Source organism: Pyxicephalus adspersus, chromosome 2, assembly GCF_032062135.1.
Source record: "Pyxicephalus adspersus chromosome 2, UCB_Pads_2.0, whole genome shotgun sequence".
NCBI lineage: Eukaryota > Metazoa > Chordata > Amphibia > Anura > Pyxicephalidae > Pyxicephalus > Pyxicephalus adspersus.
In genome coordinates, this window is record NC_092859.1 from 37,121,698 (window position 1) to 37,147,887 (window position 26,190).

General features: G+C 37.2%; 1 protein-coding gene across 1 annotated transcript in view; it reads right to left on the minus strand.

Moving 5' to 3' along the window:
• The window catches only part of FAT2 (FAT atypical cadherin 2), a 46,482-nt gene that overhangs the window by 11,538 nt on the left and 8,754 nt on the right, over positions 1-26,190 (minus strand). Inside the window, exons 3-16 of the mRNA XM_072400447.1 lie at positions 20,822-20,883; positions 19,907-20,218; positions 19,466-19,673; positions 18,708-18,847; positions 15,382-15,657; positions 14,885-15,095; positions 8,448-12,494; positions 7,465-7,661; positions 6,078-6,231; positions 3,790-4,023; positions 2,612-2,998; positions 1,780-1,994; positions 1,094-1,231; positions 23-166 (exon numbers count right to left, since the gene is read on the minus strand). Coding sequence (XP_072256548.1) covers positions 23-166; positions 1,094-1,231; positions 1,780-1,994; positions 2,612-2,998; positions 3,790-4,023; positions 6,078-6,231; positions 7,465-7,661; positions 8,448-12,494; positions 14,885-15,095; positions 15,382-15,657; positions 18,708-18,847; positions 19,466-19,673; positions 19,907-20,218; positions 20,822-20,883 — 6,725 coding nt within the window. The remainder of the gene's footprint in view (positions 1-22; positions 167-1,093; positions 1,232-1,779; positions 1,995-2,611; positions 2,999-3,789; positions 4,024-6,077; positions 6,232-7,464; positions 7,662-8,447; positions 12,495-14,884; positions 15,096-15,381; positions 15,658-18,707; positions 18,848-19,465; positions 19,674-19,906; positions 20,219-20,821; positions 20,884-26,190) is intronic.

Below are 26,190 nucleotides of genomic sequence, written 5' to 3' on the forward strand. Positions count from 1 at the left end.
CATTGAAAATACTGATTCCTACCTGGAGCACAAGACTGTAGTTTGACTGTAAAAACATGGGAGAATTATCATTCACATCCAATAAGTGAACCTGGACAGTCACTTCATTGTAAAGTGCTTGGACACCATTGTCAGTTGCACGAACCACCAGAGAGTATTTCGATTTCTGTTAAAAATAAGACATTTTACAAGTTGTCAGAAACATGTACTGAATTGGAATTCTAGCTCCTGCGTATTACTCCCCCTTCCCATTCTCATCCTGAACCATTAAAATAAGGTTTAACGATCATATTACTGCATATGAACTGTATACCTACTGCAAAAAAAAAGTAAAAGCATTAAATAACTAAAATCCAGGCAAACATCCATATTCAGAGACTGAATTGAATTTAGGGGGTTGTTTTATCTGTTAAAGTATTTGCATCTTTTCAGTCCTGAAATTCATACAGAAAAATACATAAATAATGGAAAGCGGTTAAGCAATACACTGTTGACAGCACTGGCAATATACTGCTAAGTGGACAATGAAGGAGCAAAAGACTGGTAAGGTCTCTGCTCCTTTGGCTCTCTCCTCCTGTAACCTTTTTTAAAATATATATTTGCATCATATCTAACTGGCCCCAGTCTTGTTGCTTCTTCTCCAAATCTGAGTTCTGCACTAAAGTTTTTGTATCTACCTGGTTCTGCTTTATATAAAACATTGAATAAATTCAGTTGTATTCAATCCGTTCTAAATTTGAGACAACATAAAAAGTTATTTCAATATATTATACATGTTTTGTTTTTGTTTATCACTGTAATTTGATGTCTTCAAACCCAGGACATCTAGGACTAGGAGGTCCCACAAAAACCTTCAGGCTGTTTTTTACTGGAACAGTGTGCTTTATTGTGGGATAACATGCTATGTATATGTAGCACTGCATGCTAAGAATAAATTAAGCAGAACAAAAGATTCTTCAAAGACAAAATGTTGCATAACATTGCAAACCAACTTCTAAAAATAACATAGGAAACAGACACAGGCATGTTCTGTGAAGGATATTAAAGACAAAGTTGATGATACAGGTTCTGAACCATCTGGAGAAGACCTCACCTGCTCTCTGTCCAGTCGACTGAGAACTCTGAGATCTCCACGCTCAGGATGTATTGAGAAGTGGCCATGGGGATCTCCTTTTACTATTTTAAGAGTGACTTTATTGTTCTTTGGTCCATCTATGTCAACAGCTGAGATCTATGGAGTTTTAAATCAGAAAAATCAAAGGTTATAAAGCGAAGGTGCTGATGCCTAAAAAGGAAAAACTAATATAGATACAGAATGAAGCAGAATAAAGGGGTGCAGGTTGAAGGGCTGAATGTTATTTTATACAGTATTTGGTGCTATTGATGCCATGTGTGGCCTATTTCCAACATAAAAGATTGATGGATATCTGCCCAATGTGTCTATGCAGTCCTAATTCAGCAGTTTCTGGTTGGTTCTAAATAACTAAACCAGCCTTTCCAACTCCTTTTTCCCCCAACAACTTTTTTACCCCTTTTTAGGTTTAAGGGAACCCCTACTAAAACCAACTCATCAGGGGCTTTACAAAGGGCTACAAATGATCATCTATTAAGAGTTAACCAACCACAGTACAAGGAACCCCTTCCACTCTGGATCCCCAGAAACCCTTGTTGAGAATGGATGTCCCAAACTATTCACATAGTTATTTCTATGTAATAGAAATGTTTTGTTGGATACATTTTATAAACAAGCAGAATTTGTTGTTCTTTCTGATTCCTCACCATCACAACCAGATCTCCCACCACTGCATCCTCCGGGATTTCTGCCTGATATTCCTCTTGGCTGAAGATAGGCTTGTTATCATTTATATCCGTGACATTTATCACAACAACCGTCACGTCACTTAAAGGAGGAGAGCTCTGTCTAGTTCCCTCTACTGAGAGGTAGTATTGAGGCTGGGATTCAAAGTCCAAATTTCTATTTAAGTACAATGTACCTGAAAAGAAAAAAAAAATAGAAAACGTTTAAAGCTGAACTCCAGCTTTACCTACAGTTTTGTACTGTTGTCCTAACTCTTTCTTCCTGAGCCAAATTGTCCCTAGATCAGTCCTATGGTTTATTAGATTTTGGTTCTTTCAATCATGAAGACTTGGCATTGCATATGGGCATTACCTAAGGCAGTCTGCAATTAATTGCTGCCTAGGAGTGCCCACTTCTCCAGGCCAACATTTCCATATGCCCTTCCAAGAGCCAACCCAGTGTATGCATCATGACTGATGGTTCTTGAGAGGACAACCAACGTGGGGATGGCGATGCATTCTGTATGTACTGTACAACACACTGGCTGCCCCTCCCGTTAATCATTATAAGCCCGAATTTTATAGATAGAAACAGGGATGACATTAAAAAGTATTTAATAAAAACATCTAAAAATATAAACAACTTAAAAAGAACTTTTAATTATTATTCCAGGATCAAAGGTATATTTGCTGTCAACTACACAAGACTAATACTGCAATTCTGGGTAAATTTAAAGATTACATTTTTTATGTAGTTGAAGCTTTTAAATTGGTCACTTTCCTATAAATACAATAGAATATAGAAACACCATACCTGTATCTGCCAAACGGAAGATGCCATTTTCATTCCCATTCAAAATTTCATATTTAATTTTCACATTGTTCCCAATGTCCTGTGTCAGTTTTGCTAAATTCAGAAGTTCTGAACCAACTGTTTGGTCTTCTGGCACCTGCACGATATTTTCTGGGTTTCCAAATACTGATCGGTAGTAGCTCAGGGACACCACAGACACAGTAATGGGAGTGCATGTGGAGAGTGGATGGGGAAGACCACGATCTGTGGCACAGGCAGTTAACTCAATCACTTCATCCTCCATGTCTTCTAGAGGTTTCTCTAGTCGCACTACACCAGTAGTTTCTTCAACCGAGAAAAGTCCATTGGCAGAGTTTGAAAGGGAGTACAAAATTCCAGAGTTTAAACCTAAACAGAAAGTTGAATAATTGAATGAAATAAATGTATTACTTAAATGAATGAAAGACAACTTTATCATTATGTCTTGGCAATAATTTCCAGTGGTTATCATCAGTGCTATATGACCTAATTTAAAGCAGAACTAAAGATCCACTTTAAAAAAAAGTGATGAGGCAAGGCTTTTTTGCAGCAAGTGACAGGCAATGTCCCCCTTCTGTAATAAGCATTCTTACCTGCTTGGTCACTTCATGGGAAAACTAATGAAATCTTATGCACCTGTGCTGGAGTTAAATCATCCTGGTTTGGCCATTCAAGATGGCCAAAGAGTGCATTATGGAAGAGACAGTTGACAATAGTCAGGTTTAGTTCTGCTTTAAGTTGAACTCTAGTAACAAAAAATTTACTGTAAGCAACTCCATCAACAGCTAAAAAGATCAAAGTCTAAGTTGTGTGCTTCAAATGTTTTTGAAACTCAGTTAAAATTTATTTGAACATAAAAGGGACATAAGACTGTGCAGATTGCAGAGCTGTGGAAGGGACCCAGCAGGTCTACTCAGCCACTATAAGCTGCCTGCAAAAAAACTACATGGGGCATCACAAAAACATGTACATGATGAGGAAATCACCACATGTGCACACTCTAGGTATCTTTAATTACTGAATAATCTTATTTGTATTAATTAGCTTAGAGATCCCAATGATGCAATTCTGAAAACAAAAGTAAAATGTAAATCCCTAAGATTGATGGCTCTATGAAAAGGGGCAAAAACCTTTTCTAAGGATAATGTGCTTTACTTTACCTTCATCTGGATCTCTAGCACTGACCACCGCAATAGGGGTTTTCAAAGTTGTGTTGTCATACACTGTTACAGAGTAGTGATTCATAGAGAATACCGGTCCATTGTCATTCACATCCTCTAGATATACAATAACATCTGACTGGCATGAAAGTCCTCCTCCGTCAGTGGCCTTTGCAATCAGGTGATAGGATGCCTTCTGTTCCCTGTCCAATGGTGCCAGTGTGGTTAATTCCCCTGTGTATAGACACAGTCAGTGACTTTTAGGTAAAAACTGTAATTTCTGACATTTATAAATTAAGAAACACAAGTTAATTTAGAATTTAAATTGAACTTAAAGCAAATATAAAACAGATATATAAAATAAATAGATAACTATTTATTTTTAAATAAAAATGTTAATTTGACTTGGCATCTGCTGTATGTAATCCTGTCATTATGAGCCAATCAGGTGTGCTGTATGCACATGTTGACAAGAAACATGCAAAGAGGAAAGAGTGACCGTAAAAAAAACAAATATTTAGTATTTTTTTTTTGGTTAGGCAATCCTATTATTTATTGTTCAAAGCAAACCTTTAAAATCACCAACATTCATTTTTTGAACAAAGTACTATATGGGAGTAGTCGGGGCCAGATTTCCCACAAGGCCACCTAGACCGTGACCACTAGGTGTGCCATTTTTCCAGCACTTATGCAATTCCCTCTACCAATCAGTCCATGTCCTGCACACAGTTGATTGCTCTAAATACCTAGTCAGTACACCCTCCCCAGCAAACAAACATGTACGAGCATTAGGTGGAAAAGCTACACCCCGGTGGATTGGTGGAGGAAGGTGGCAGAAACTTGCATGGAGCTCTGGATTTTGTCAAAAGGGGGAAACCAGTGTCCAGCTATCTTCCATCCCTAAATAAATGTGCAGGAAAAGAATAAATGACACTACCTTCCCGTCATATGACCACTTGTCACTGGGACAGGAGGTGGAATTGCCCATAGGGAGGTACACAGCAAAAAATAGAAAAAAGAAAACAAACCTGACAGAGGTTCCTATGTGTATATTATATTAGGCTACACTTTAGCCATATATGAATGATACAAATACACTTCTATTCAATAATACACATATATCAATAATACACAGTTATTATGTACAATACTTAATTCAGTGGTTCTGAATTATTCTAAATTCTTATGCTAAGAAGGGAGATGCCAAAAGCAGAAAGCAGAATGGCAAATTAATTCATCAGCCGCCTTCTTCTCCATTTATTGTCTATTCACATATTCTAGATAAAGTTCAAAAAGCAATCCTCTAGACTGTAGACTGTTTTGCACTGCTATTCCTCTTCCCCTAAGAATGGAGCTGTAGCTACAGGTCGGTTCCATGGTGTTTAGTGTAAGCTATTTCACACATTAATCAAACCCTCATGAAAATCTTCACTGATAGTTTATATTTAGGCTAGAGAAGTGAACTGAGTAAGAATGATGAATGCTTGGTGCGTGCTGCCATTGAACCTGCACAATACTTGGCTTCATATAAAAGAAATTATTTTTCTTTATCTTCCTACCACAAGCATGTCAAACAAGTTGGTGGCATCTCTTTAATTCCCCCCTAGGTAGAAGTAAAGATCACAATAACTACTATATTAGTAAAAGCTTGTTATTGGATTTGCTGAGGATATAACACCCCTATATTAGGTGATTGCTTGCCATGGGTTATTGCAATGTTCACATCACCATTGGTTATGGAAGTGAATCATGAATTGGTAGCACTGTGCTGACAGTTTAGTAAGTCTTGCTTCAGCAATATAGCTTGGCCATTCACCAGTTTTTAGCTTGCAGATTATATACGGAAGGAGCTCTCTGTTCTGCCGAACAAAATACTAACACTTTTAGAAGGTAAAATCAAGAACATAAGTGTACATGGAGGTTTGCATATATATATATATATATATATACATATATATATATATATATATATATATATATATATATATATATATACATATTGCAACTACCACAAAATACCCAGTAAATCCAAGTATAGAGGAACTTCCACCATGGTGCAGTCTTCATTTTTAAATGATCTCATCAACCTTTGTAAGCTCCAACAACACGCAGTGTGGATATTTTACAGGGTATTTTGCAGCAACTGCAAATAAGAGCACTATAAAGGCAACTACAAAGTGCCCAGTGGACTATAGATTGACTTTGTATTCTGCTCTGAGTCATCTTTTTATAATTGATATGTTTTCAGTGCATATAATAGTTTCCCTTCAAATAACAGTAGAATTTACCTGTGTATGGATCCAGTCGAAACCGGTCATCTCCAAGACCATAAAGTGCATAAGTGATCTGAGCGTTATTACCCACGTCAGGGTCTTTGGCTGATATCTTGAGGATAAAGAGACCGGGAGGGGCATCCTCAGCAACCGCTGCTGTGTAGAGCATCTGATAGAAGGGAGAATTATCTGAGATAAATGTTTTCTGCATTGTAGCAATTCATCCATAGCAGGAATGTGAAATCCCAAACAAAGCTGAATAGGAGCGACTGTTCAGTAATGCCCATGCTATTTCTGGATGAGTGGGGACTTATCTATCTTCTCCTCAACAGGGGAAAAAGCACAATAAAAGCTGTAGCCGGACTATAACGCAAGTATCAGGAGAGTGGTTATTATGGCAGTCTAAGCAATTCCAAATACCTAGGACGTATAATTTGCTGAAAACAACAGGCGAAAATTGCAGTCTGTGATGAAAAGGTCATCATTATGACAGCCAATCTGAGTAGGTATGAGTGTAAGATTCCAGTGTCTCCCAAACAGTCCTTTATAGGAACTAGCACATCTATATAATACATATAGCTCCAATAAACACAGTGGTTTTGCACATCCCAGGCATAAAACTGAAGTATATATGAAGACAAAACATTCTTTATTGAAAAGAGCAGGAAATTGTATTAGAGACCCTGGCATTATTATAAAAAATAGCAGGTGAAAGCACAACAAAAATAAGAATTTAAATGTTTTTTGCAGTGGTTTTTCTTTTCATAAATGATTGCTTTTGGCTTAGAATGTTTCTTTGAACTTGCTAAAAAAAATGACTGCTTTAGAAGAGTTAACTTCCTAGGACTGCTTCTAACCCCCTCTCCTTTTCTGGAAGTGTCTAATTACCCCGTGGTGACCCAATATCTTTTTCCTAACTTCCAAGGAAAAATACTAATATCACATCCAAGATGGCGGTGCTCAGCTATAGTCTTAGGGCTTTTGGGGGTCTTTGCAGGTAAATAACATAAAACACATATAATACAATCCCGGAAAAAACATTGTTGAGTTGAATAGTTTGAGAGTCTCTGAAAATCCCTTATAGGGGAGAGAGAGTGGAAAAGTGGGAAATTGCCCTTTTAAAAACTTGCCACTGCAACAAATGTCTCCATTGGAAGATTTTCCTTCACCTCCGGTTCAGATGACAACCATACATTTTGGATGTTCCTATACATTTAGTAATACAAAAAATAGTAATAACAAACCCCTAGCTAAAAGTAGTGTGGTCATGTGGAAACACCATCTCAGACATATGGCAGGATATTTATCAACTACCACGTAGACCCCTTGTTTTCTAATATTTTCCTAAAGTACTGCAGGGGGTCTGTTATCCATCACTTTTCTGTCTATTTACACTATGTACCTGTTGGCACTCTGGACTGTTGTCATTGATGTCCAACACTGTAATTTCCACCTCCGTGGTCGCCTGGAACTTTCCATCAGATGCGGTCACCTTTAGGTGATGTTTCTCCTTATCTTCTCTGTCCAATGGCTTCTTGGAGGACACAACCCACTGACCACCAACCTCATTGATGCTGAACAAGCCTAAGGGGTCTCCATCTGTCAAAAGAATAGATCTGTCAGAGCTTATATATAAGGTTGACTGTAATATGCCATTTATGGTAATATTTGCAATCAAAATTTGATGAAATGGCAAGAAGTTTATTGTAAATATTGTAAACAAATGATACATATAATTTTCTGCTACTATAATTTTGTATAGTCATTTTTAGTAATGTTTTAACTGTCATTGAACTAATGTTTTGGCTATTCTTTGCAAGAGTACTCTACTCCTTTTCTAGACATCTCTAGTGCCAACAAACTACCCCCACAATTTAACCTGACCCAAGCCAAACCTGCTCTTGTAAGGAACATAATATAGTATTACTCTAATGTATATAGAAAGTTTAGCGAAATTAAAATTTCAGCTCAGCAAATTAATTAAAGCCTTTCTGGCTTCAACCATTCTATTATGTGGAAGCAAAACCATGTTTCTTTTTACATTTCCCTGTATTTGATTGGATATTCTTTTCAAAGAGACTTTTCCCCGCATTCACAAATTTTTCAAAAGATAATCATAAAAATAAATTATCGCAAAGGATAAAAGAGATCTGACGAAGGGAATAAATATATAATACTAATTTATAAACTGTAGCAACTGACCACATCTAATATATAATATCTGTGTATCTATATATACAGTATTATCCATGTATTAGGCAGTAGACAGATTTCTTAAATGAACTATAATATATCTTTGAAAATGTCCAATAACTGCAGATGCTGGGAATTCCTGTTCTTCATTTTCAAACATGCATGCAATACCATTCAATCAACTCATCTTACCTGTTATGAAGCAGATGACTTTTCTGTTGCTTTCAGATATATCGTTGTCCCAAGTTTTGAGAGTAGTTATGACCTGTCCAGGTTGGCTGTTCTCTGCTATGGATCCCCTGTATGCTTTGGAGGTAAACCTTGGAGGATTGTCATTTTCATCAGTTACTCTCACCTCTACCATAGTTTCAGAAGAAAGCTGAATTTTCTTGCCTTGGTCTGTAGCTATTACATAAAGTAGATAGACTTCTTGCTTTTCACAATCAAGCTCCTTAAGAGTCCTAATCCAACCATTTTCAGCATCAATGGTGAAGAATCTATGAATTTCATTTTTATCTTCTTTCAGGCTGTAAGTCACTACCCCGTCATTGCCTGTGTCTTGATCATTTGCAGTAACTTGTATAACAGTTGTCCCAGCTGGCAAATTTTCTGTCAATGATGCTTTATACAGGTCAGATTCAAAAACAGGTTGATTGTCATTAATATCTTTCACATGGATGCTTACTGAAACCAAAGATACTAACTCTTTGCCCAAATGGGAACTATTGGCCTGTACATCAATGAGATACCATTTGGTTTTTTCATGGTCTACTCCTTTTTTCACTACCAGAGATCCGGTGTGTTTGTCAAGGCTGAATACACCATCTTTGTTGCTTTCTGGTGTTGTACCTTCTACTAAGCTGTAAATAACTGGCTCAGAAGATGTTGCTTTCACAAGCCCTACCTCAGATCCTTCAGGCAGATCTTCAGATGCTGAAAAACTATATAATGGTTCAGAAAACTTGGGCAAAGTAACTTCAGTTGGCACAATACGGAGATGAACAGGAACAGGTGACCTCCAGTTTGGAGGTGCCCCATCCTTTGCTATAACTGTAAAAGTGATGTCCTTGTTTTCCATCCCTAACAGGCTTTTTTTAGCAACAATCGTACCATTGTAAGGATTGATTTGAACTAGATCTTCATCATATTTATCAATAGAATAAGTAACATCTGCATTTTGCCCTTCATCAGCATCATAAGCAACTACTTGAATAATTTGGATTCCTTTGCCAAGGTTAGACTGGACAGATAAAGTATATTCACTGGCAATGAAGAGAGGGGCATTATCATTCTCATCTGTCAGAATAATTTTAATTGTGCAGAAAGCTGCTCTTCCACCTCCGTCCTTTGCCATGATTTTGATGGCAATAAACCGCTCTGTTGCATTCTCCCTGTCTAATTTTCTCAATGTTGCTACGTGGCCGTTTTTGTCAATAGAAAACATGTCCAAGGCCAGTTTATTAATAATACTATAATCCACTGTTCCATATGGTCCATCATCAGGATCATTTGCTGCCAACTCGATCACTGTAGTGCCTATTTCTGCATTCTCTGCAAGTTCAACTTCAAATACATCCTGTTGAAAGGCTGGGGTGTGCTTGTTGGCATGGGTGACATTGATGTACACGGGTACAGTATCCCTGTACACCCCATCAGAAGCTGAGATCTGTAGCTGGTAATATAAATCCAAAGTATTTCTACAGAAGTTAGAAAGTGAGATGACTCCAGATGTGCTATTAATAGTGAAATGTCGATGATGGTTACCAGAAAGAATAAGATACTCCAGCTTGCCAGCGTCTACACTGTCAAGGTCAAATGCTTGGACTTTAATAACAATATGTCCACAGTTGGCAAGCTCATTTACAATCGCTTCATATTGTGCTTCTCTGAATTCTGGAGGATTGTCATTCACATCAGATACATTGACAATGACAAGTGCATCCGCATGCAAAGGTGGCAAACCGCTATCTGTTGCCCTTACTTTGAATTGAAATTGCTGTTTAGTTTCAAAATCTAATTCTTGGGCCGTTGTGATTTCACCAGTTTTGTGGTTTATATGAAAGAATTCATGAATTTCCTCTGTGTCATTACCTAAGATATGATATGAAACCTCTTGATTTTTCCCAGAATCTTGATCTGAAGCTAGCACTCGAATCACTGGTTGATATGGTGGAAGTTTTTCCATGACGTGTCCTGTGTAGACCATTTGAGAGAAAACTGGTGGGTGGTCATTTACATCTTCTACTTTAACTAACACCCTTGCTTCCGAAAAATAGCCTACAGCCGAATCCGTGGCTCTAACAGTTAAAGTATGTGTGGCTTTGGTCTCATAATCTAGTTGACCAGAAACACTTAGAGAACCAGTCTTAAAGTCAATGCTAAAAAAACTAAGAGCCTCATTCTCTACAATATTATAAATTACACGAAATCCTTCTGGGCTGCGAGCCTGAATGTGTAAAACTGGAGTAGAAATAGGTACATTTTCTGGCACAGTCACTGTGTAGTATAGACTTTGGAAGATAGGGTTAGATTTGTTTCTGACAATAATCACTACTTCCTCTTGAGCTTGCAAAGAAGGTTCACCATGGTCTCTCACAATCACTTTTAGAACATACTGATTTAAGGCTTCATAATCAAATGGTTGAGTAAGAATAATGTCTCCTAAAGATGGGTCAATCCTAAAATACTTATAGTCATCTTCCAATTGAAAAGTCAGAGCACTGTTTTTTCCAGCATCCTTATCCATAGCTGATACCTGAAAAATGACATCCCCAGGCTCTATGCCATCTTCTACAGCCACATAATATGGAGTTTTAATGAATTCTGGAGTATTATCATTGACATCTTCAATGTATACCTCAACCTTAGTCTGAGACACCCGAGGAGGATTCCTGCCATCTTTAGCTTCCACTATTACATCATATTTGCTCTGAATCTCTCTGTCAAATGCCAGACCTTTAGTTTGGAGAACTCCAGAAGATGGACCTATTTGGAACAGTTCTGTATATGTAAGAAGTGAAAAATAAACAGGTTCATTGAGCTGAACCCCAACCACATCCACTATATTTAATACCATACTACGAGGATCGTTTTCAGTTACCTTTACTGTATAAAAAGACTGATCAAATTTTAAGTTGGTCTTTCTCACTTGGGTGACATTAATCTTTATCAGTGCAGTGTCATGGTACAAGCCATCCCAAGCTTTTACTGAAAGTTCATGGTATGATTTCAAGAGAGAGGAATCATTTAAAACAAGCACACCAGATTTTGAATCAATGGAGAAAGTATTATCTGGGTTGCCTTGTGAGATGCTGTATATCACATCTGAATCCATATCTTTAGCTGCCATAGTAAAAATATGCATATTATTATAAGCAGGTAAATAAATATTCAGAATATATGTCTCCTTCAAAAATTTGGGTGGAGAGTCATTTATATTAATCACTTGTATGGTGACCTTTGCAGGTTGAGAAGCAAACCGACACGGCATGCCTGAGTCATGAACATGTACATCAAAAGAAAACAATGTTGTCATCTCAAAATCAAGTTCTGCCACAGTGAACAGTGTTCCCATACTTGGATTGATTGTAAAGTATCTTAGCACTTCAGGATCCAGAATTTGGTAGTTCAAGATAGCATTGGCTTCAGTGTCATTGTCAGTAGCTTGAATGATCAGAGGGGTCAAGTCCACACTGGACACCATGCTGCCTATTGGAGCATCTTCACTAATTTGACCTAAATATATGCTCTGTGAGAAAATAGGGGAGTTGTCATTTTCATCAATTATGTAGATAAAGACAGTTGTTTCACTATAAAGGCCAAAAGAACTGTTACCACGTATTTTAAGTTGATAGGAAGAAATGGTCTCAAAATCCAATCTTTTTTCAGTGCTAATAATGCCAGAATAGCAGTTCAGGTAAAAAGAACCTTGCTCATTTCCTTCCTTGATATCATAATTAATTGAAGACCAGCTTGTTGCAGAGACCATGGTTACAAATGAGCCAATGGACACAGACTCACTAATTTCCACCACATATTCTCTTGAAAAAAACTTCGGTGGTGACATCTCAGAGGGTTTGATTTGTAGGTTTACAGTGGTTATGTCCTGATGCTGTGGCGTTCCTTGATCTACTGCAATAATTGTCAAAACTATCCAGGTCTTTGTTAGCTGCTCCAGTGTCTTAGCAACAGTAATCACTCCGGAATACTCATTAATATTAAAATATCCTTCTGTGTTGCCTGTGGAAAAAATATAAATAAATAAATTATGGATCATGCTTGTTTAACTAATAAAACCACAGATCGGTATATGAAATATTTTGGTAAATGTAACACAATGACTGTCATTGCTGACCCTTTATTTTGAAAATGCTAGCTGCCTTGCTGTCACTTTCAATCACTGATATGGAGTAAAATTGGAGGACTTTTTTCTAATTTCTTTTATCTGCAAATGTAGCTGTTAAAGCCATTGGGTTATCATAACAGCCAGGGAATGTTATTATGTATGTGTAAGTACATAGGTAGTTTGATCTGGTATCAACCTCTTGCTGTTCTAGTACAGCAGTCTTAGAGATCAGAAGGAAAAAAAAGCACCAGTAAGTTTTTTTGCAAGGAGCATACTGTGGGCAGAGTGATGGAGAGATGGGCTCATCAGTCTGATGCTTCTCCTATCACTAAAGTGGTGTGGAGGAAACCTGTATGCAATACCTAAATGATTGTGTTTATTCTGTGTATTTATCTGTTGGCCTGAAGTTTAGGTTTACTAATATCAGTAGATGTGCTCAAGGATTATTTAGGAGCACATAAAACAAACCAAGGCCACTGATTTCAGTTGTGGAAGAGCTAATATGAGGGATACAGTGATGGTGTATGGTTCAATAAAGAACATGTGGCAATCTGACTCTAAGGCTTCACCAAATACATATTACTGATGTTAAAAGATGAGTCAACACATACCATGCTCATTTATCACTTGGTGTTAAATATTTTCCCGTGCACATAAATTCATCTGTCTCAATCAAGAAAGATTATTACTTATCCCATCTGACAAACTACGAGTTTAATCCATCCAGTGGAAGTAGAACCAGTTCATTTTAAGGCAGCACTTACTGTATATGTCAATGTTCACTTTCCCACATTTGTAGTCACATGTTAAGAATAACTGACACTAATTTTGCTTTTGTTTTAAAGACAGTATGAATACAATGGGTGGAAAATAGAGACAAAATGTTTTCTCAGTTTAAACAGACAGGAACATTAGATCAGTGGGTTCCAAACCAAAATCAGCTCATATGAAAAGAACGAGGACAGTGCAGTAAAAAATTGTATTGGGAGCCATCAAAACACGCAAGAAAAAGACAAGACCTGTATTTAAGAGTTGTCGATATGTAGAATGAAATATTGCAATTAGGTAGACCAGCAGTCGCCAACCGGTGGTCTGTGAGAAAATTTTTGTGGTCCACGTATCTGGCCGGTGCACCCCCCAGTGGGGTCAGGACAAAGACCCCGCTGGGGGGTGCATTAGCCAGAGCCGTGGACCATGACCCCCGTATGGGCACAACCCACCTATTCTTCCAATAAAGCCTCAGACCTGCGATTTAAGAGTGGCCAGGTTCCGGCATTATGACGTCACTATGGGGGAGGTTTCTTCCCCTTTGAGTGCCACATGGCTCCCCGCGCATGCGCAGTCTGGATTCTGTGCATTTAGTGGTCCATACGGCTAATAGGGTTGGCAGTCACTGAGGTAGAGTATAAGCTGACATAATATTGGCAACAGAAGACTTATGTGACCACCACCAAGTGTTACTTCCATGCATAATAAGGATAGATAGAGAAAGTACCATTAAATCTCATCATCAAGTCCATATCTATGTATGTGACCACATTTGCTGGGCCCTAATGTGATAATATAATGCTGAGGACCTGTATTGTGTGCCTAAAAAAGGAAGCATAAGACTATTTGCCAGTATAGTAATATTTTTTTCTTTTTTGTGTTAGATTATAGAACTATGTTTGTTCCAAGCATGTTCAAATTCACTTACAGTTGACTGATTTACTACTAAATTGTGTTCCAAGCATCAACTACTGTTGGTATAATAATACTTTCTATAATTATGTTTGAACTCTCCTCCTGCATGTTTTTTTAATCTTAACTTCATAGTTAAACATTTCACTTCTAAACTTTATTCACACCCTAATGTATTTAAAGGTTTCAATCATCTTCCACCTCTTCCTTCTTTACTCAAGACTGTACATGCTAGGTTTCTGAAGTCTCCAGCTTTTTTATCCCCGTTTGTGTATCATTTTGTTGTCTCTGAACTCTTTCTGTTTACTCAATATTATTTTTTAATTAAGGTCCCCAAAACTAGACATAATATTCTAAATGAGTTTTAACTAAAGATCCAATGAGAGAATGAAGGCATCTTTGCTCAATATAACATATTCATTCTAGGGTTGACTAATCAATCATGTTTATCTTAGATAAATCATAGAGATTTTGAATGTGGATTAAAGAAGTCTCAAGTGGGAATTAAAGTGATCTTATGTGGCTGATAATGGCTTCATGTGTGGACCACAGGACTTTTATGCATGGTGCAGATTTTTTAGTCTTTTAGAATTGTTATTCTTACCTGACTGAATATAATATTGGATCTTTGCATTGAGCCCCTGGTCTTTGTCAGTAGCCTGGACTCTTAGCACCTCGGATCCAGCAGCAGCTGATTCAGAAACACTTCCTTCATATACAGGGTGAATAAAGTGTGGTGAATGGTCATTGACGTCTTGTACCTGAATGGTAATCCTCACAAAATTCCTTTTTATTTGAACTTCCTGATCACGCACCTATGTAGTAAAATAATAAAAACATCAATTCCATCATTGTTTTCCAGTTTTACATTTACTTGCATACTGTCAGTCTGAATAAATTGTACAATAAGGAATAGAAGTTATGCTGTTACCAGCACTAGTTTTTAATTATCTAATGAATAAATATTCTATCCACACAAATAAACAAAGATAAAAATCTTAGCAAATTAGAGTATGTCATGTTAATTTGGTGCAGGTGGTCAACCCACCACGTTTACAGCTTTTTGTAAGGATTATTTTTTTATTAAAATACAGTACATACCATGATAGTTAAAGTATGAATAGGCATTGTCTCATAGTCCATGGTCTCTGTGGTGAACAGGACACCAGAATTAGGATCCAACCTGAACATCTTGGAGCTTCTTGGGTCTGCACTTCCTTGGATAGTGTAGATTAATTTGTTTCCGCTGTCTTTATCTGTTGCTGTAATTTTGATGACTTCAGAACCTAGCTGCACATCTTCTGGAATTTGAACAGTGTAGTTATCCTTTTGAAACTCTGGACGATGATGATTATATGGTACAACAAAGATGTATACCTGTAACAGAGACAAATAAGGGGTGAAGTGAATACATAGTTACATAGTAGGTTAGGTTGAAAAAAAGACATAAGTCCATCAAGTTCAACCACTAGGGAAATAAACATATCCCAGATATAAAACCCTAAAAGACATAGTTGGTCCAGGGGAAGGCAAAAAAAACCCCTTTATCACTGACTATCATGGTGACTCTAATTTAAAGTGAGGGTCTTCCTCAACAATCAGTCACCCCAGATATGTTGCTCCAGCAGCAAACCTAGGGGGATAAGAACTTGTAAAAAGTGTAAGCAATGGAAACATGTTACACATTTTCCAATTCATATTTCTATCAGTAAGTTTCCTTTAATACCACTAAATGCTAGCTTCTGATAAGGGACTATGGTTTACATACACAAATGCCCTGCCTCCCTGAAGATACCATAAATGTATTTTTTAATTCCAATCCTCAGAAGCTTTTCTATGTCCAATAAGTATACTCTCTTCTGCAAAGTAGTGCTTATATACCCAGATACATACAAAAAATAGTTTTTAGTAAGTTAAGATTTTTAAGAATTGTACTTTTTAATTGATCTGGAAATTTGTTAGCAGAATGTAAAATAATAAACTGTGACAATTAAACTATATTTAGAACATGGGAAAACCACATTTAATGGCTCTTTCCAGCGATTATATTAATTACACATTTGACTGAAAGGGACTGATCTGCTAAACTTGGCAAAAAAAGTATAAAAGATCAAATACCATCTATATTAACTAATCAGAATTCTTGCTACTGGTTCTTATTTTTCCTGTTTTGGATTACCTAAATTGAATCAACATTTTGTTGTTTACATAATCTTACATTTAAATTTATCTAAACAATATTAAAAAAGAATATGAGTCTATAACGAGTTCAAGATCAGGTCACATAGAAAAATTTAAAGTAAATTAAGAAAAAAAAGACCCCCGTAAGGTACAACAGTTGACTCCTGACAGTGTATAAATATCATGATAAAGCGAAACTTAAAAAACTGGAATAAAAGACTCTGCTTGGCTAAGTGTTTGACAAAGGGATGCAGTGTGTAATTATTTAATGGAGCATGGAGAATGCATGTATACATTTTAAGTATTTGGCTTTGATATGGTTCTTTAAGCGTTAGGATGGTGACTAATCTATCAAACTTAACATGTATAGCCAGGACAAGTACGTGTGCTAACAGTAGACAGGCAGATATTCCCAATGCTGTCAAAGGTTAGAGAAACAAAAGACATAGGTTTTAGAGGGATTAAGGATTGCAGCTACTGAGCATATAAGAACAGCTAGGACAGAATGAGGAATATTTGCATCTGTTCCCTCATTTGGCTCTGCACAGTAAAGTTTCCATAGTTGGAATGACTTTACACACATGAGTGCTGGATACTGAAGTGTAGCTGGTACGTATATATGAAATATGCAGTCTGAATCTGCTTAAGATTCTCAGATATAATTGAGGTATACAATCATACCGACATTGTTTTACTAGCTGCTGAATTCTGTACTCACGTCAAGAGGTAGTATGCAAGAAGGGAACAGGGGGACTGGAAGGCCACACATGCTCACCACCACAAAAGAGCTCCTATGGCATTAAAGGCATGCCTAGGCACCACCAAGAGCTGTGCTTATGACATTCCTGAGTCCAGGCCAGGAAACATGTGGAGCATCAACAGCAGTTTCACTTCACATTTTTCTGGACAGGCTGGGGAACATCAAGAGCAGTTTTTGTGGTATTCCTTAGGCTAGGCATAAGTTTACCATCAATAGCATCTAACCCAGGGATCACAAGAAACCATCTTTATGGTGTTCCTTAGGTCAGATTTGGGACCACCAGGGGCAGTCTTTGTGGTCTTAGTCCAGGTTAAGAATCATCAGGAGGGGCCCCTGTGATATTTTTCAGTCCAAGCTATGGACCACTAGGAGCAACTTTTGTGGTATTCTTCATACAATAAACCCCCAGGGGTAGCCTCTGTGGCATTCCTGGAGTTCGTGTTTATTAGGCAATATGGTAGACCATAAATCATACCATGTCTGTATCATGGTTTAGGGTAATTACAGCAAAATTCTGTTCCCTCGTTTTTACCCTATCAGCAAGTTAGCCATACACAAGAACTGATCCTCCTCTGGAAATACAATACCCTCACATTTTTATTTGATATGCATGTGCACTAGACGGGGCAATACTTTTATTGCGAAGCTCTTGGGTATCAGAAAGAAATTTGCAATCTGCTGGACTTGTTCCAAACAGTTGGCAGTGATTTGATGATCTTCATTTCACATATGGTCAAGTTGTCACATATTTTAAATCTGTAGCACTTATTCATGAGAACCCGACTCTACAATGCAAGCTGTTTTTCAAAAGGGTCACTGATAACATTCACATATACATGTGTAAACATTGACCTTTTAGACTTTGCACTTCCAGGTGACATTTTATTGATATAGAATTGTGGTCTTTCAATTGTTTATCTGATAAACGCACTGAAATTCCCATGACAAGCTGTGATACTGTCTGGCCTGAATATATTTTTTCTATGGACTTTTTAAGTACAACCTTCATTTGTTTGTTTAACAAGTGGTGGTGCCGCAGATAAAACACGCTCACCAAAGTCACAATGAAGCTGGTTAAGAAGAAATTGACCCATAAAGGTATGGCTGCTACATAGGCAAATCTGCTGACAATTTTGCTGATCAGAACAGTTTACTGATCCGTAAAGGACTGCTCAAAAGACTGCATTCATATGTATAATCATTTAATAAGGTTTTGATATAGCATTCATTTATTATTCATTTTTATCTTAACCTACTTCATTGTGACTCTGGTGGAAGTGCTTTACTTGAGGCTTCACATAGTAGTACAAAGTTAAATTAAATACCAAACATATTAATCTACTTTACATCAAAATGACCTCTCTAATCTTTTAAAATCACAATTTTAAATTCATGAGCTGTACAAATCACTCCTTATAACCAAGCAGGCAACTGAGTCATTATTTAATTTATTCTGAATAGCAAACAGCACAAAATTAAAATTTACCTGGGTACTAACAGCACGGGACCCATCTGTGACCTGCACAGTAAGGTTATAAAACGATTTCTTGCTTGCTTGCAAAGGTCGAGCTATGACCAAACCACTGGTAGTCTTGTCGATGTCAAAATTCAGATCATCATTTCCACCTTTGGTAAAAAAAGAATTTTACTGATAGACACTGAAGCAAATAGTAGTATCAAAATCCACCCCTGTTACAAAGTTAGACCCCCAAAATGTTTTGTGAGCAAGCACTGGTTAACCTTAGTATTCTTCTTACACTGCTACAACAAGAGATAAAATCATATTGGCTCCCAGGGCTGTTGCCCTTGGTCAAATATCTGTTTGTCTCTGACCATCTTGCTGGTGGCAGTATACTGCCTGATAAATAAAAGTATTGTTACCAATTTTGGCAAAATTTTGGAATGTAGGTGTTATCCTTTGTGTGTCTATATGTGGGCTGTTATAGGGAGGAATACCTGTGAGGCTTTGAGTAATAAAGTGTGGAGAAGAAGAAAAGATATCTTGCTTCTATTTATATTTGTTCCGATCTGCCCACTTCCAAATCTCTTGTTCTGATATCACCTTTTTACTGCAACATCCTATGCATCTGTATGATGATACATTTACCAATGAGTGTCAATCTACTATTTGCACAAGCTAGGTAAAGTTTGCATCAGAATTTCTTTGATACCTTTCTGAAAGTTTATGAAAAATATAAAAAAACTAAACTACCAGTTAAAGGTTTAGGATAAATTAAAACCTACCTGTAATGTCAAACCAGCACTGACTGTAAAACTCAGAACTTAACAGTCCAAGCATGTGGTTCACTGGATCAGTTTCCATGACTTGATAGGTGAACTGTGGCTCATCAAATGTTAGCGGCTCATCTGAGGGTGCTGGGTTGTGGATCCATTGGATGTGCAACCTTACAGTGGAGGATCGAGAAGGGCTTCCACCATCTGTTGCTCTAACCTGCAGTCACAATGTGGTTCTTTATTAGAGTTCCCACAATATATATCAAGACGTTAAGGTTAAGTAAGCATTATCACACATGCTGCACTATTTCTAGTATTATTTACTGGCTATATGGACAGTTTGCTGTCCAAATAGCCAGCTTTTAAGACTAGCATAAACAGTACATCTAGAACAACTAAAGCCTTCGTAATAATGAATATTTTATTCTTCCCAGTGTCCTTCTCACTTACCGTTAATATTGTGTAGTTCCCTACAGCAAATGCTGCTTTGGAAGAGATGACAGCAGTTGTTGGATCAATCATGAATACACCTGTATCTTGCTCAATAATACTATATGTCACTTGGCCGTTTATTCCTTTGTCTCTGTCCATCGCTATAAGCCTATATATTGGAGTAGGTTCAGGGGACTCAGCACGTTCTGGGAGCTGGGCAGTAAAGAGTTTTTGGGAGAACGTTGGAGCATTGTCATTCACATCTAACACCTGTATGACAACCCGAGAGGTAGACTGCAGAGGAGGTGTGCCATTATCTGACACGGTAACCTGTGGAAGCGACAACAGATAGATTAATGAACAAAGTTCTGTCAAATTGGTTTCCTTTTCAATAAAAATACTGAAAACATTTGAAATAGGAGAACTGGGCACAGACGCTTTGACTATGATGTTTTATGATTTAATTTGTATATTGTGCTGGTCTAACCCAATTCTGGAATGTTTGAGGAGTAGTCTTAAGGTTTTAAAGTTGTGTTTTAAGGTTTTATGATTATTGCATCTTTTCAGAATGAATAATCATTATCTCAAAACTATAGTTACATTTACCTGGAACAATGGAGAGTGTATATACAGTACAAAACAATGTTACTTAGGACTGTTTCAGACTCGTGATTGACTGCCGCATTCTACCACAGACGTTTGAAAAATATTTTGTGCATGTGCTTGTATGCCTTTGTTTTTTTAATGTATCTAGGTGGATTTATCTTCTTTGTATGTCTTAAATTTTAGGGAGAAAAATACAAATAATGGCTGCATTTTTTTGAACTGAGACAATTTTAAGCCTTTGGTATTACACAGACATGAGAATCATAGTTCAATCCAACATTATCTTGTGTATTTACCCCAGAATTTGACATAGAATTGGTGACATACCTCTAGAATGTGTTCCTCTTTGTTCTCCCGATCTAGCAGTTTCTCAGTTGTAGAAATTAAACCTATACAAGAAAATACAGCTTTATTTGTTAACAGTCCTTACTCATAATACAAATTTTCACTATATTTACTATATATATAAAGTACTAAATATAGTACACTATATTTAAATATAGTACACTATATTTAAAACTGACAGAATAAGATAACACCTAATGAGAAAAATCATCTTTTGGACTTTTAAAGGATACCAATGGCTTTAACAATAGTTTACATGTTAATGATTATATCTGTTCCTATGAAACTGAGCACCTGAAATGTATTTAGATGATTTATAAAGACTCTGTCAGCAGGCATTTTATTTTTTTTCCATAAGATTCTATGTGCACCTAATGTATTTTTTTGCATTTAGGGGCAGCGGTGACTTGGGTAAGTTGGTAACCTAATGCCTTTAAACTAAAAATTCAATCGAACATCATGCTGGAGCAAACAAATAGGATATATGATCTAGAATAAAGTCTTTTAGCATCTTGAGTTTACCATAGACAGCTGAACTAGGCTCATAATTCGAAATAGTGCCTTTTACCCCCATTTTAACTTCTTGTTTTTGTGCGCTCCCCCGGTTTCGGTTGTACTTAATGGGCATGCATTTTTTTTAGCCTATGTAGATATGTCAGAGCATTTAACTTTCTGGTTCTGGTAGATTTTGAAAAGCTTCATCATCTAGTAGTTAAATGTTGGCTACAAGATAGTGAGTTTACATTTGTAAGAATATTTAGTACAAGCTACAGAAACATGGTGTATGGGGAAAAAGATGCACAAGCAAACCACTGTACTACTGGTCAGACAGGAAGATCTTCTGATTTTTGCTCCTACCACCTTTTAGATGTATACAATGGGCCTGGTGTATAAAAGCCATACAAGATAAGGTATAATAGACTATCATAGGAGAATCTTGGTGATCCAGCAAACCTGCAATGGATTTCTTAAAAATCATTTGCTGTTAGCTGATTTGCCTAGATCACCCAGGTCATCCCTATGATCTTTTCCAGTCTTGGAGAACTGTAATACATCATTTCCTCTGTGTCATTCAATGCACAAATCTGCAGAAATGTCAGAACGTTCTCACTCTGAACATACAGATGTGTCATGATGAACCTCTCCATCTCTAGCCCAGATTTATTAAAGGTTCCCAAAGCTGGAAATAATACACTTTCATCAGTGAAGTTGGGTGATTCAGCAAACCTGGAAAAGATCTGGTCCTGGATTAAAAACATTTGCTAACAAATAGCTAATGACTTTTAGGAAATCCATTCCAGTTTTGCTGAATTACTCAGCTTCACTGATGAAAGTATATGCTCTCCAGCCTTGGAGAACTTTAATAAATCAGGGCCTCTGTTTATTGTGCTCTTTTGAGAGCTTCAGGAGAGAAAAGGCAACATTTTTATCCTTTATCATGGAAATTATGGTTGTAAGTGAAATTATTATTACCTGTGACACAGCTGATTACATAAGCCAGCTGTTTTTAGATATGCTGCACAATGTGTCATTCAGATTTACCCACAAAAGAAACTCAGTTTTAACCCAAAATTACACCTGTCAGAAGAGAATTAGGTAGGCTGCTATTATTTTGAAATATGGAAGCAAAACAAATATGGAAGCTCTGCAGATTTCTGACAGCATCCCTCTCCTGCATACATCATTTTAAAGCTATACAAACAAACACAACCATGCAACTAGCATTACTCGCTGTTTTCACACTAGTTCTCTGTGCTTTGACTAGTATTTTCAAAGCCATTCCTTAAGGAAAGTGATCATACTAGTCCTTTCACTGGTGTACTTTAAAAATAAACTATTTAAAGATTATTTAGGTTTTCTTGCAAAGTGTGTTAGCTAATTGCTTATTGCTTTTCACACATAAATCTCCCAAATCCCATGCACCCCTAGCATAACTACCAGTGATCATGCAGTGTTCTGTGGTCCCTGCACACATACATCCAGAAAAGTACAACGATAGTCCAGATCAGGGGTAGGCAAACTTTTTGGACTACTATGCCATTTCAGGAGGTCAAAAAGGCACACTAGGCCGGAAGAAACAAGGTGTCCAAGAAAAGGTTTTATCCAACCGTGACTGCAAGTGAGCAGCCTCAGTCTTCTGCTCATCTGCGGTGTAGTCTCTGTACGTGTGCGTGTGCTTGGCATCGAAATGCCCCTTGATATTCGACCGCTTGATAGTGCTGTTGGTGTCCTTGCACACTAAACACAGGGCTTTGTTGCTGCATTGGAATAGAAATATTTTCTCAGTCTATTCAGGGTTGAAGACACGATGTTCTGGGTCAACCTTCTGGAGACTGGTAGCTGCGTGTTGCTTCTGCTCTTTAGGCATAGCAATTGGGGTTACTGTGCGGGAACTCAATGATATCATGGTATTGCAATAACGCAACAATTAAATTAGGCCAGATCCAACAATATATAACTAGGGGGTTGTTAGCTCGGACTGAAATACTGGCTAAGCCGTATCCGGCCTAAAGGCTCGGGTTTGCCTACCTCTGGTCTAGATTATTCCGATAGATTATCTTGCATTACATTTGTGTATTTTTACAACCTGTCCTTACTTTATGATGTGCTGCTAAAGATTCGGCAATTATATGATTCGATAATAATAAAAAACAACATAAAATTGTGTATCACTTGTAGCCTTAGATGGATTTTGAGGACTTAAATCCATAGCCATTGCTGCTGTACTAAATTGAAAGGCTATACACAAACTTCAGCCAAATTTTTATTTCTATACAGATATATTACACAGTCTTGAAAAGAAACAGCTGTGTGGGAGGGAGGCTTCTGCCTTCAGCAATAGTGAAAAGCAGCTCGGCATTGTTATAGCCGCACTCCTGTTGGAACAGGTAGAAGGAGGATCAGCTGTGTATTGTTATTTGTTCAACAGAACCTTTCAGCAGAGGTTGGTGAGCTGTTTCCCTGTGTGAAAGAAAGCCAGGAATTTAGGGCTTAACCTACTTGAGGCAGGAGAGGCCATCAATGCCAAGTGAAAAAAAAAGGTCCCCATGGTATACTGTTTACTCCTGCAAATAAAAGGAGTCTGTAGATGCACTGTGCAGGCAAGCAGAAAATAGTTTTGCCTAACCCCAAAAAGTCCCTTTGCAGAGAAAACAAAGGATGTCTTTGGCTCAGATTCATGGTAGGTTGTAGACTTTATATACCATACTGAATTATTTATTTAATACATCCGGAAGTAAGTGAAGTATTTTAGGCATGCAACCTTTTGTCTGCTTCTACACCCTTTAATTCTGATCAAGCACTTTGCATTGACTCAATGTAAACTTCAGCTTATCTCTTTACATTTAATACACTAAATCAGTGTTTCACAACCTTTTTACCATGGGAGAACCATTGAAATAACTTTCAGGTCTTCAGGGAACACCTACTAAATTTATATATCCACACCTCACAGTACAGTAGTGTGGAGATCAGTAGGAAGAATGGCTCCTACAGTGCTGACCAGTGAAAAAAATAAATTTTGTTCATAGAAGATAAGTCGGATACAATTCTACCATTGGAAAAATGCTTTGGAGTTTGGAGGCCTCTTGGAGGCATAATGCATGGCATTTTGCAAAACTCCAAAAGAGACCTTCGTAATAAACCCTTAACATGAAAAGAGAAACTTAAATGGTTCTTTTGTCACCAATTCTAATTTTGTGATATTTTCTTCTCGAAACTCAAAAGATTAACCCTATATTGCTGTACAATTTACTGCGCAGTCAGCACTCTTCTCAGGTTTTCCATCTACGTAATAGTATTGTCTTGACCTGTATCACTTTAACAAATGGATTCAATTGCCAACAATAGGTGTTAAAAACATTTAGTATCAATTTTTTCAGGACTTTAACCAGTTCAGTGACTCAGCATTAGGTCTTTATTATAATGACTTGTCTGAGAATTAGCTGTCACTGTCAGATTGTTAGCTTGAATTCACCAAGCAAGTCAATTAAGGTTTGTGAAAGTCAGAAGCTTTCTTGAACTTCATGACTGCATGACGGCATTATCACTGAATAGGAAGAGTAAATAGGCCAAAAGCTTGATCTCTAAATATTTTTATACAATGAAAACTGCACTGTATATGCACTTATTTGATTATGAGAATTGTAATCGCGTGAATTGATTGTACAATTTTAAGAGATGATATTTCGGTTTTTGGATAATGTCATAGTGGGTGCAGTCAAGCTATTGTGATGTACCAAAAAAGATCAGGTGGAGTGCTAACAGTAGGTTCATTTGGTTTTCATATTGTGGTAAAATACCAAAGTATATATCATGCCAGTGGTTGAAGGCACAGTCATACATAAGTGTATTGAAAGAGTAATAGCTGGTTTCTGGAAATAGCATATACACCAGATGATGTAAGCAGATTTTCAGTAAATTTGAAGCTGAAAGCTGGAGGAGTATGCAGCCATGGAAAAAATGTTGACACTATAAAAACCATCATTCTATGCAAACAATTATTTCTTGAAAAGGTACAAAGAGCAGCCATAATTGTAAAAAAAAAAAAAACCCTACCCAGCCATAACACAATAATAGTGTCACAAGGATGACAATATAATGTTAGTAATACATGTGTATCAACTACTAATTGCAACCATTGCCTCGTAATAATCTGTAATCTATCAACAATTGCCACTTTCATTCTACCTGTTTGCAAGCCACAAATGCTTCTGTAAAAGGTGGAACTAGCATTTTCTGTACTACATTATTTTCCTGTCCCATGTTTCAACATATTCCTTCAATTTAAAAAAATCTCCAAAGATGGGTCCTCACTTCTGTGCTTATGTATAGCTTAGGATGTCGACAGCTAAAATGTGTGAGAAGCAAATACTCAAAGGAATTTTGTTAGATGAGGATAACGGCAGGCTGGGACTTGCTTGTTACATGTAAGAGGTATGCTGAGCACTAAGCAATCAGGTCTATGTATATGGGACTTTATTGTGTCTGTGCTTCTCAGCTTTATATCTTTCCCTCAATTGATAAGTCATTAGAGTAGATTTACCATTAAAACTTTAGTTTTTGGTGTAGCCAAATACCATTCAGGCCCAGCCAAATTAGACAACCAAAGGTCAAGATATGGTAGAAAAGAATGGGGAAGATGGATGCACCTGTGGTGGAATGTTGACAGGTGAGTATCTGCAGTGTTAAGTCATGCTTAAAGATTGCTTAGTATTACTAGGTATTTGAAAAGCCATTATATAAAAAAAAAGACCCTTGGGACCATTGAGTTATGCTTCCCCTAGACTGAAAAACAAAACTGGCAAGGGACCTGAATGATGGGTTTAGGTAAGTATGGCTTTACGAGGTAA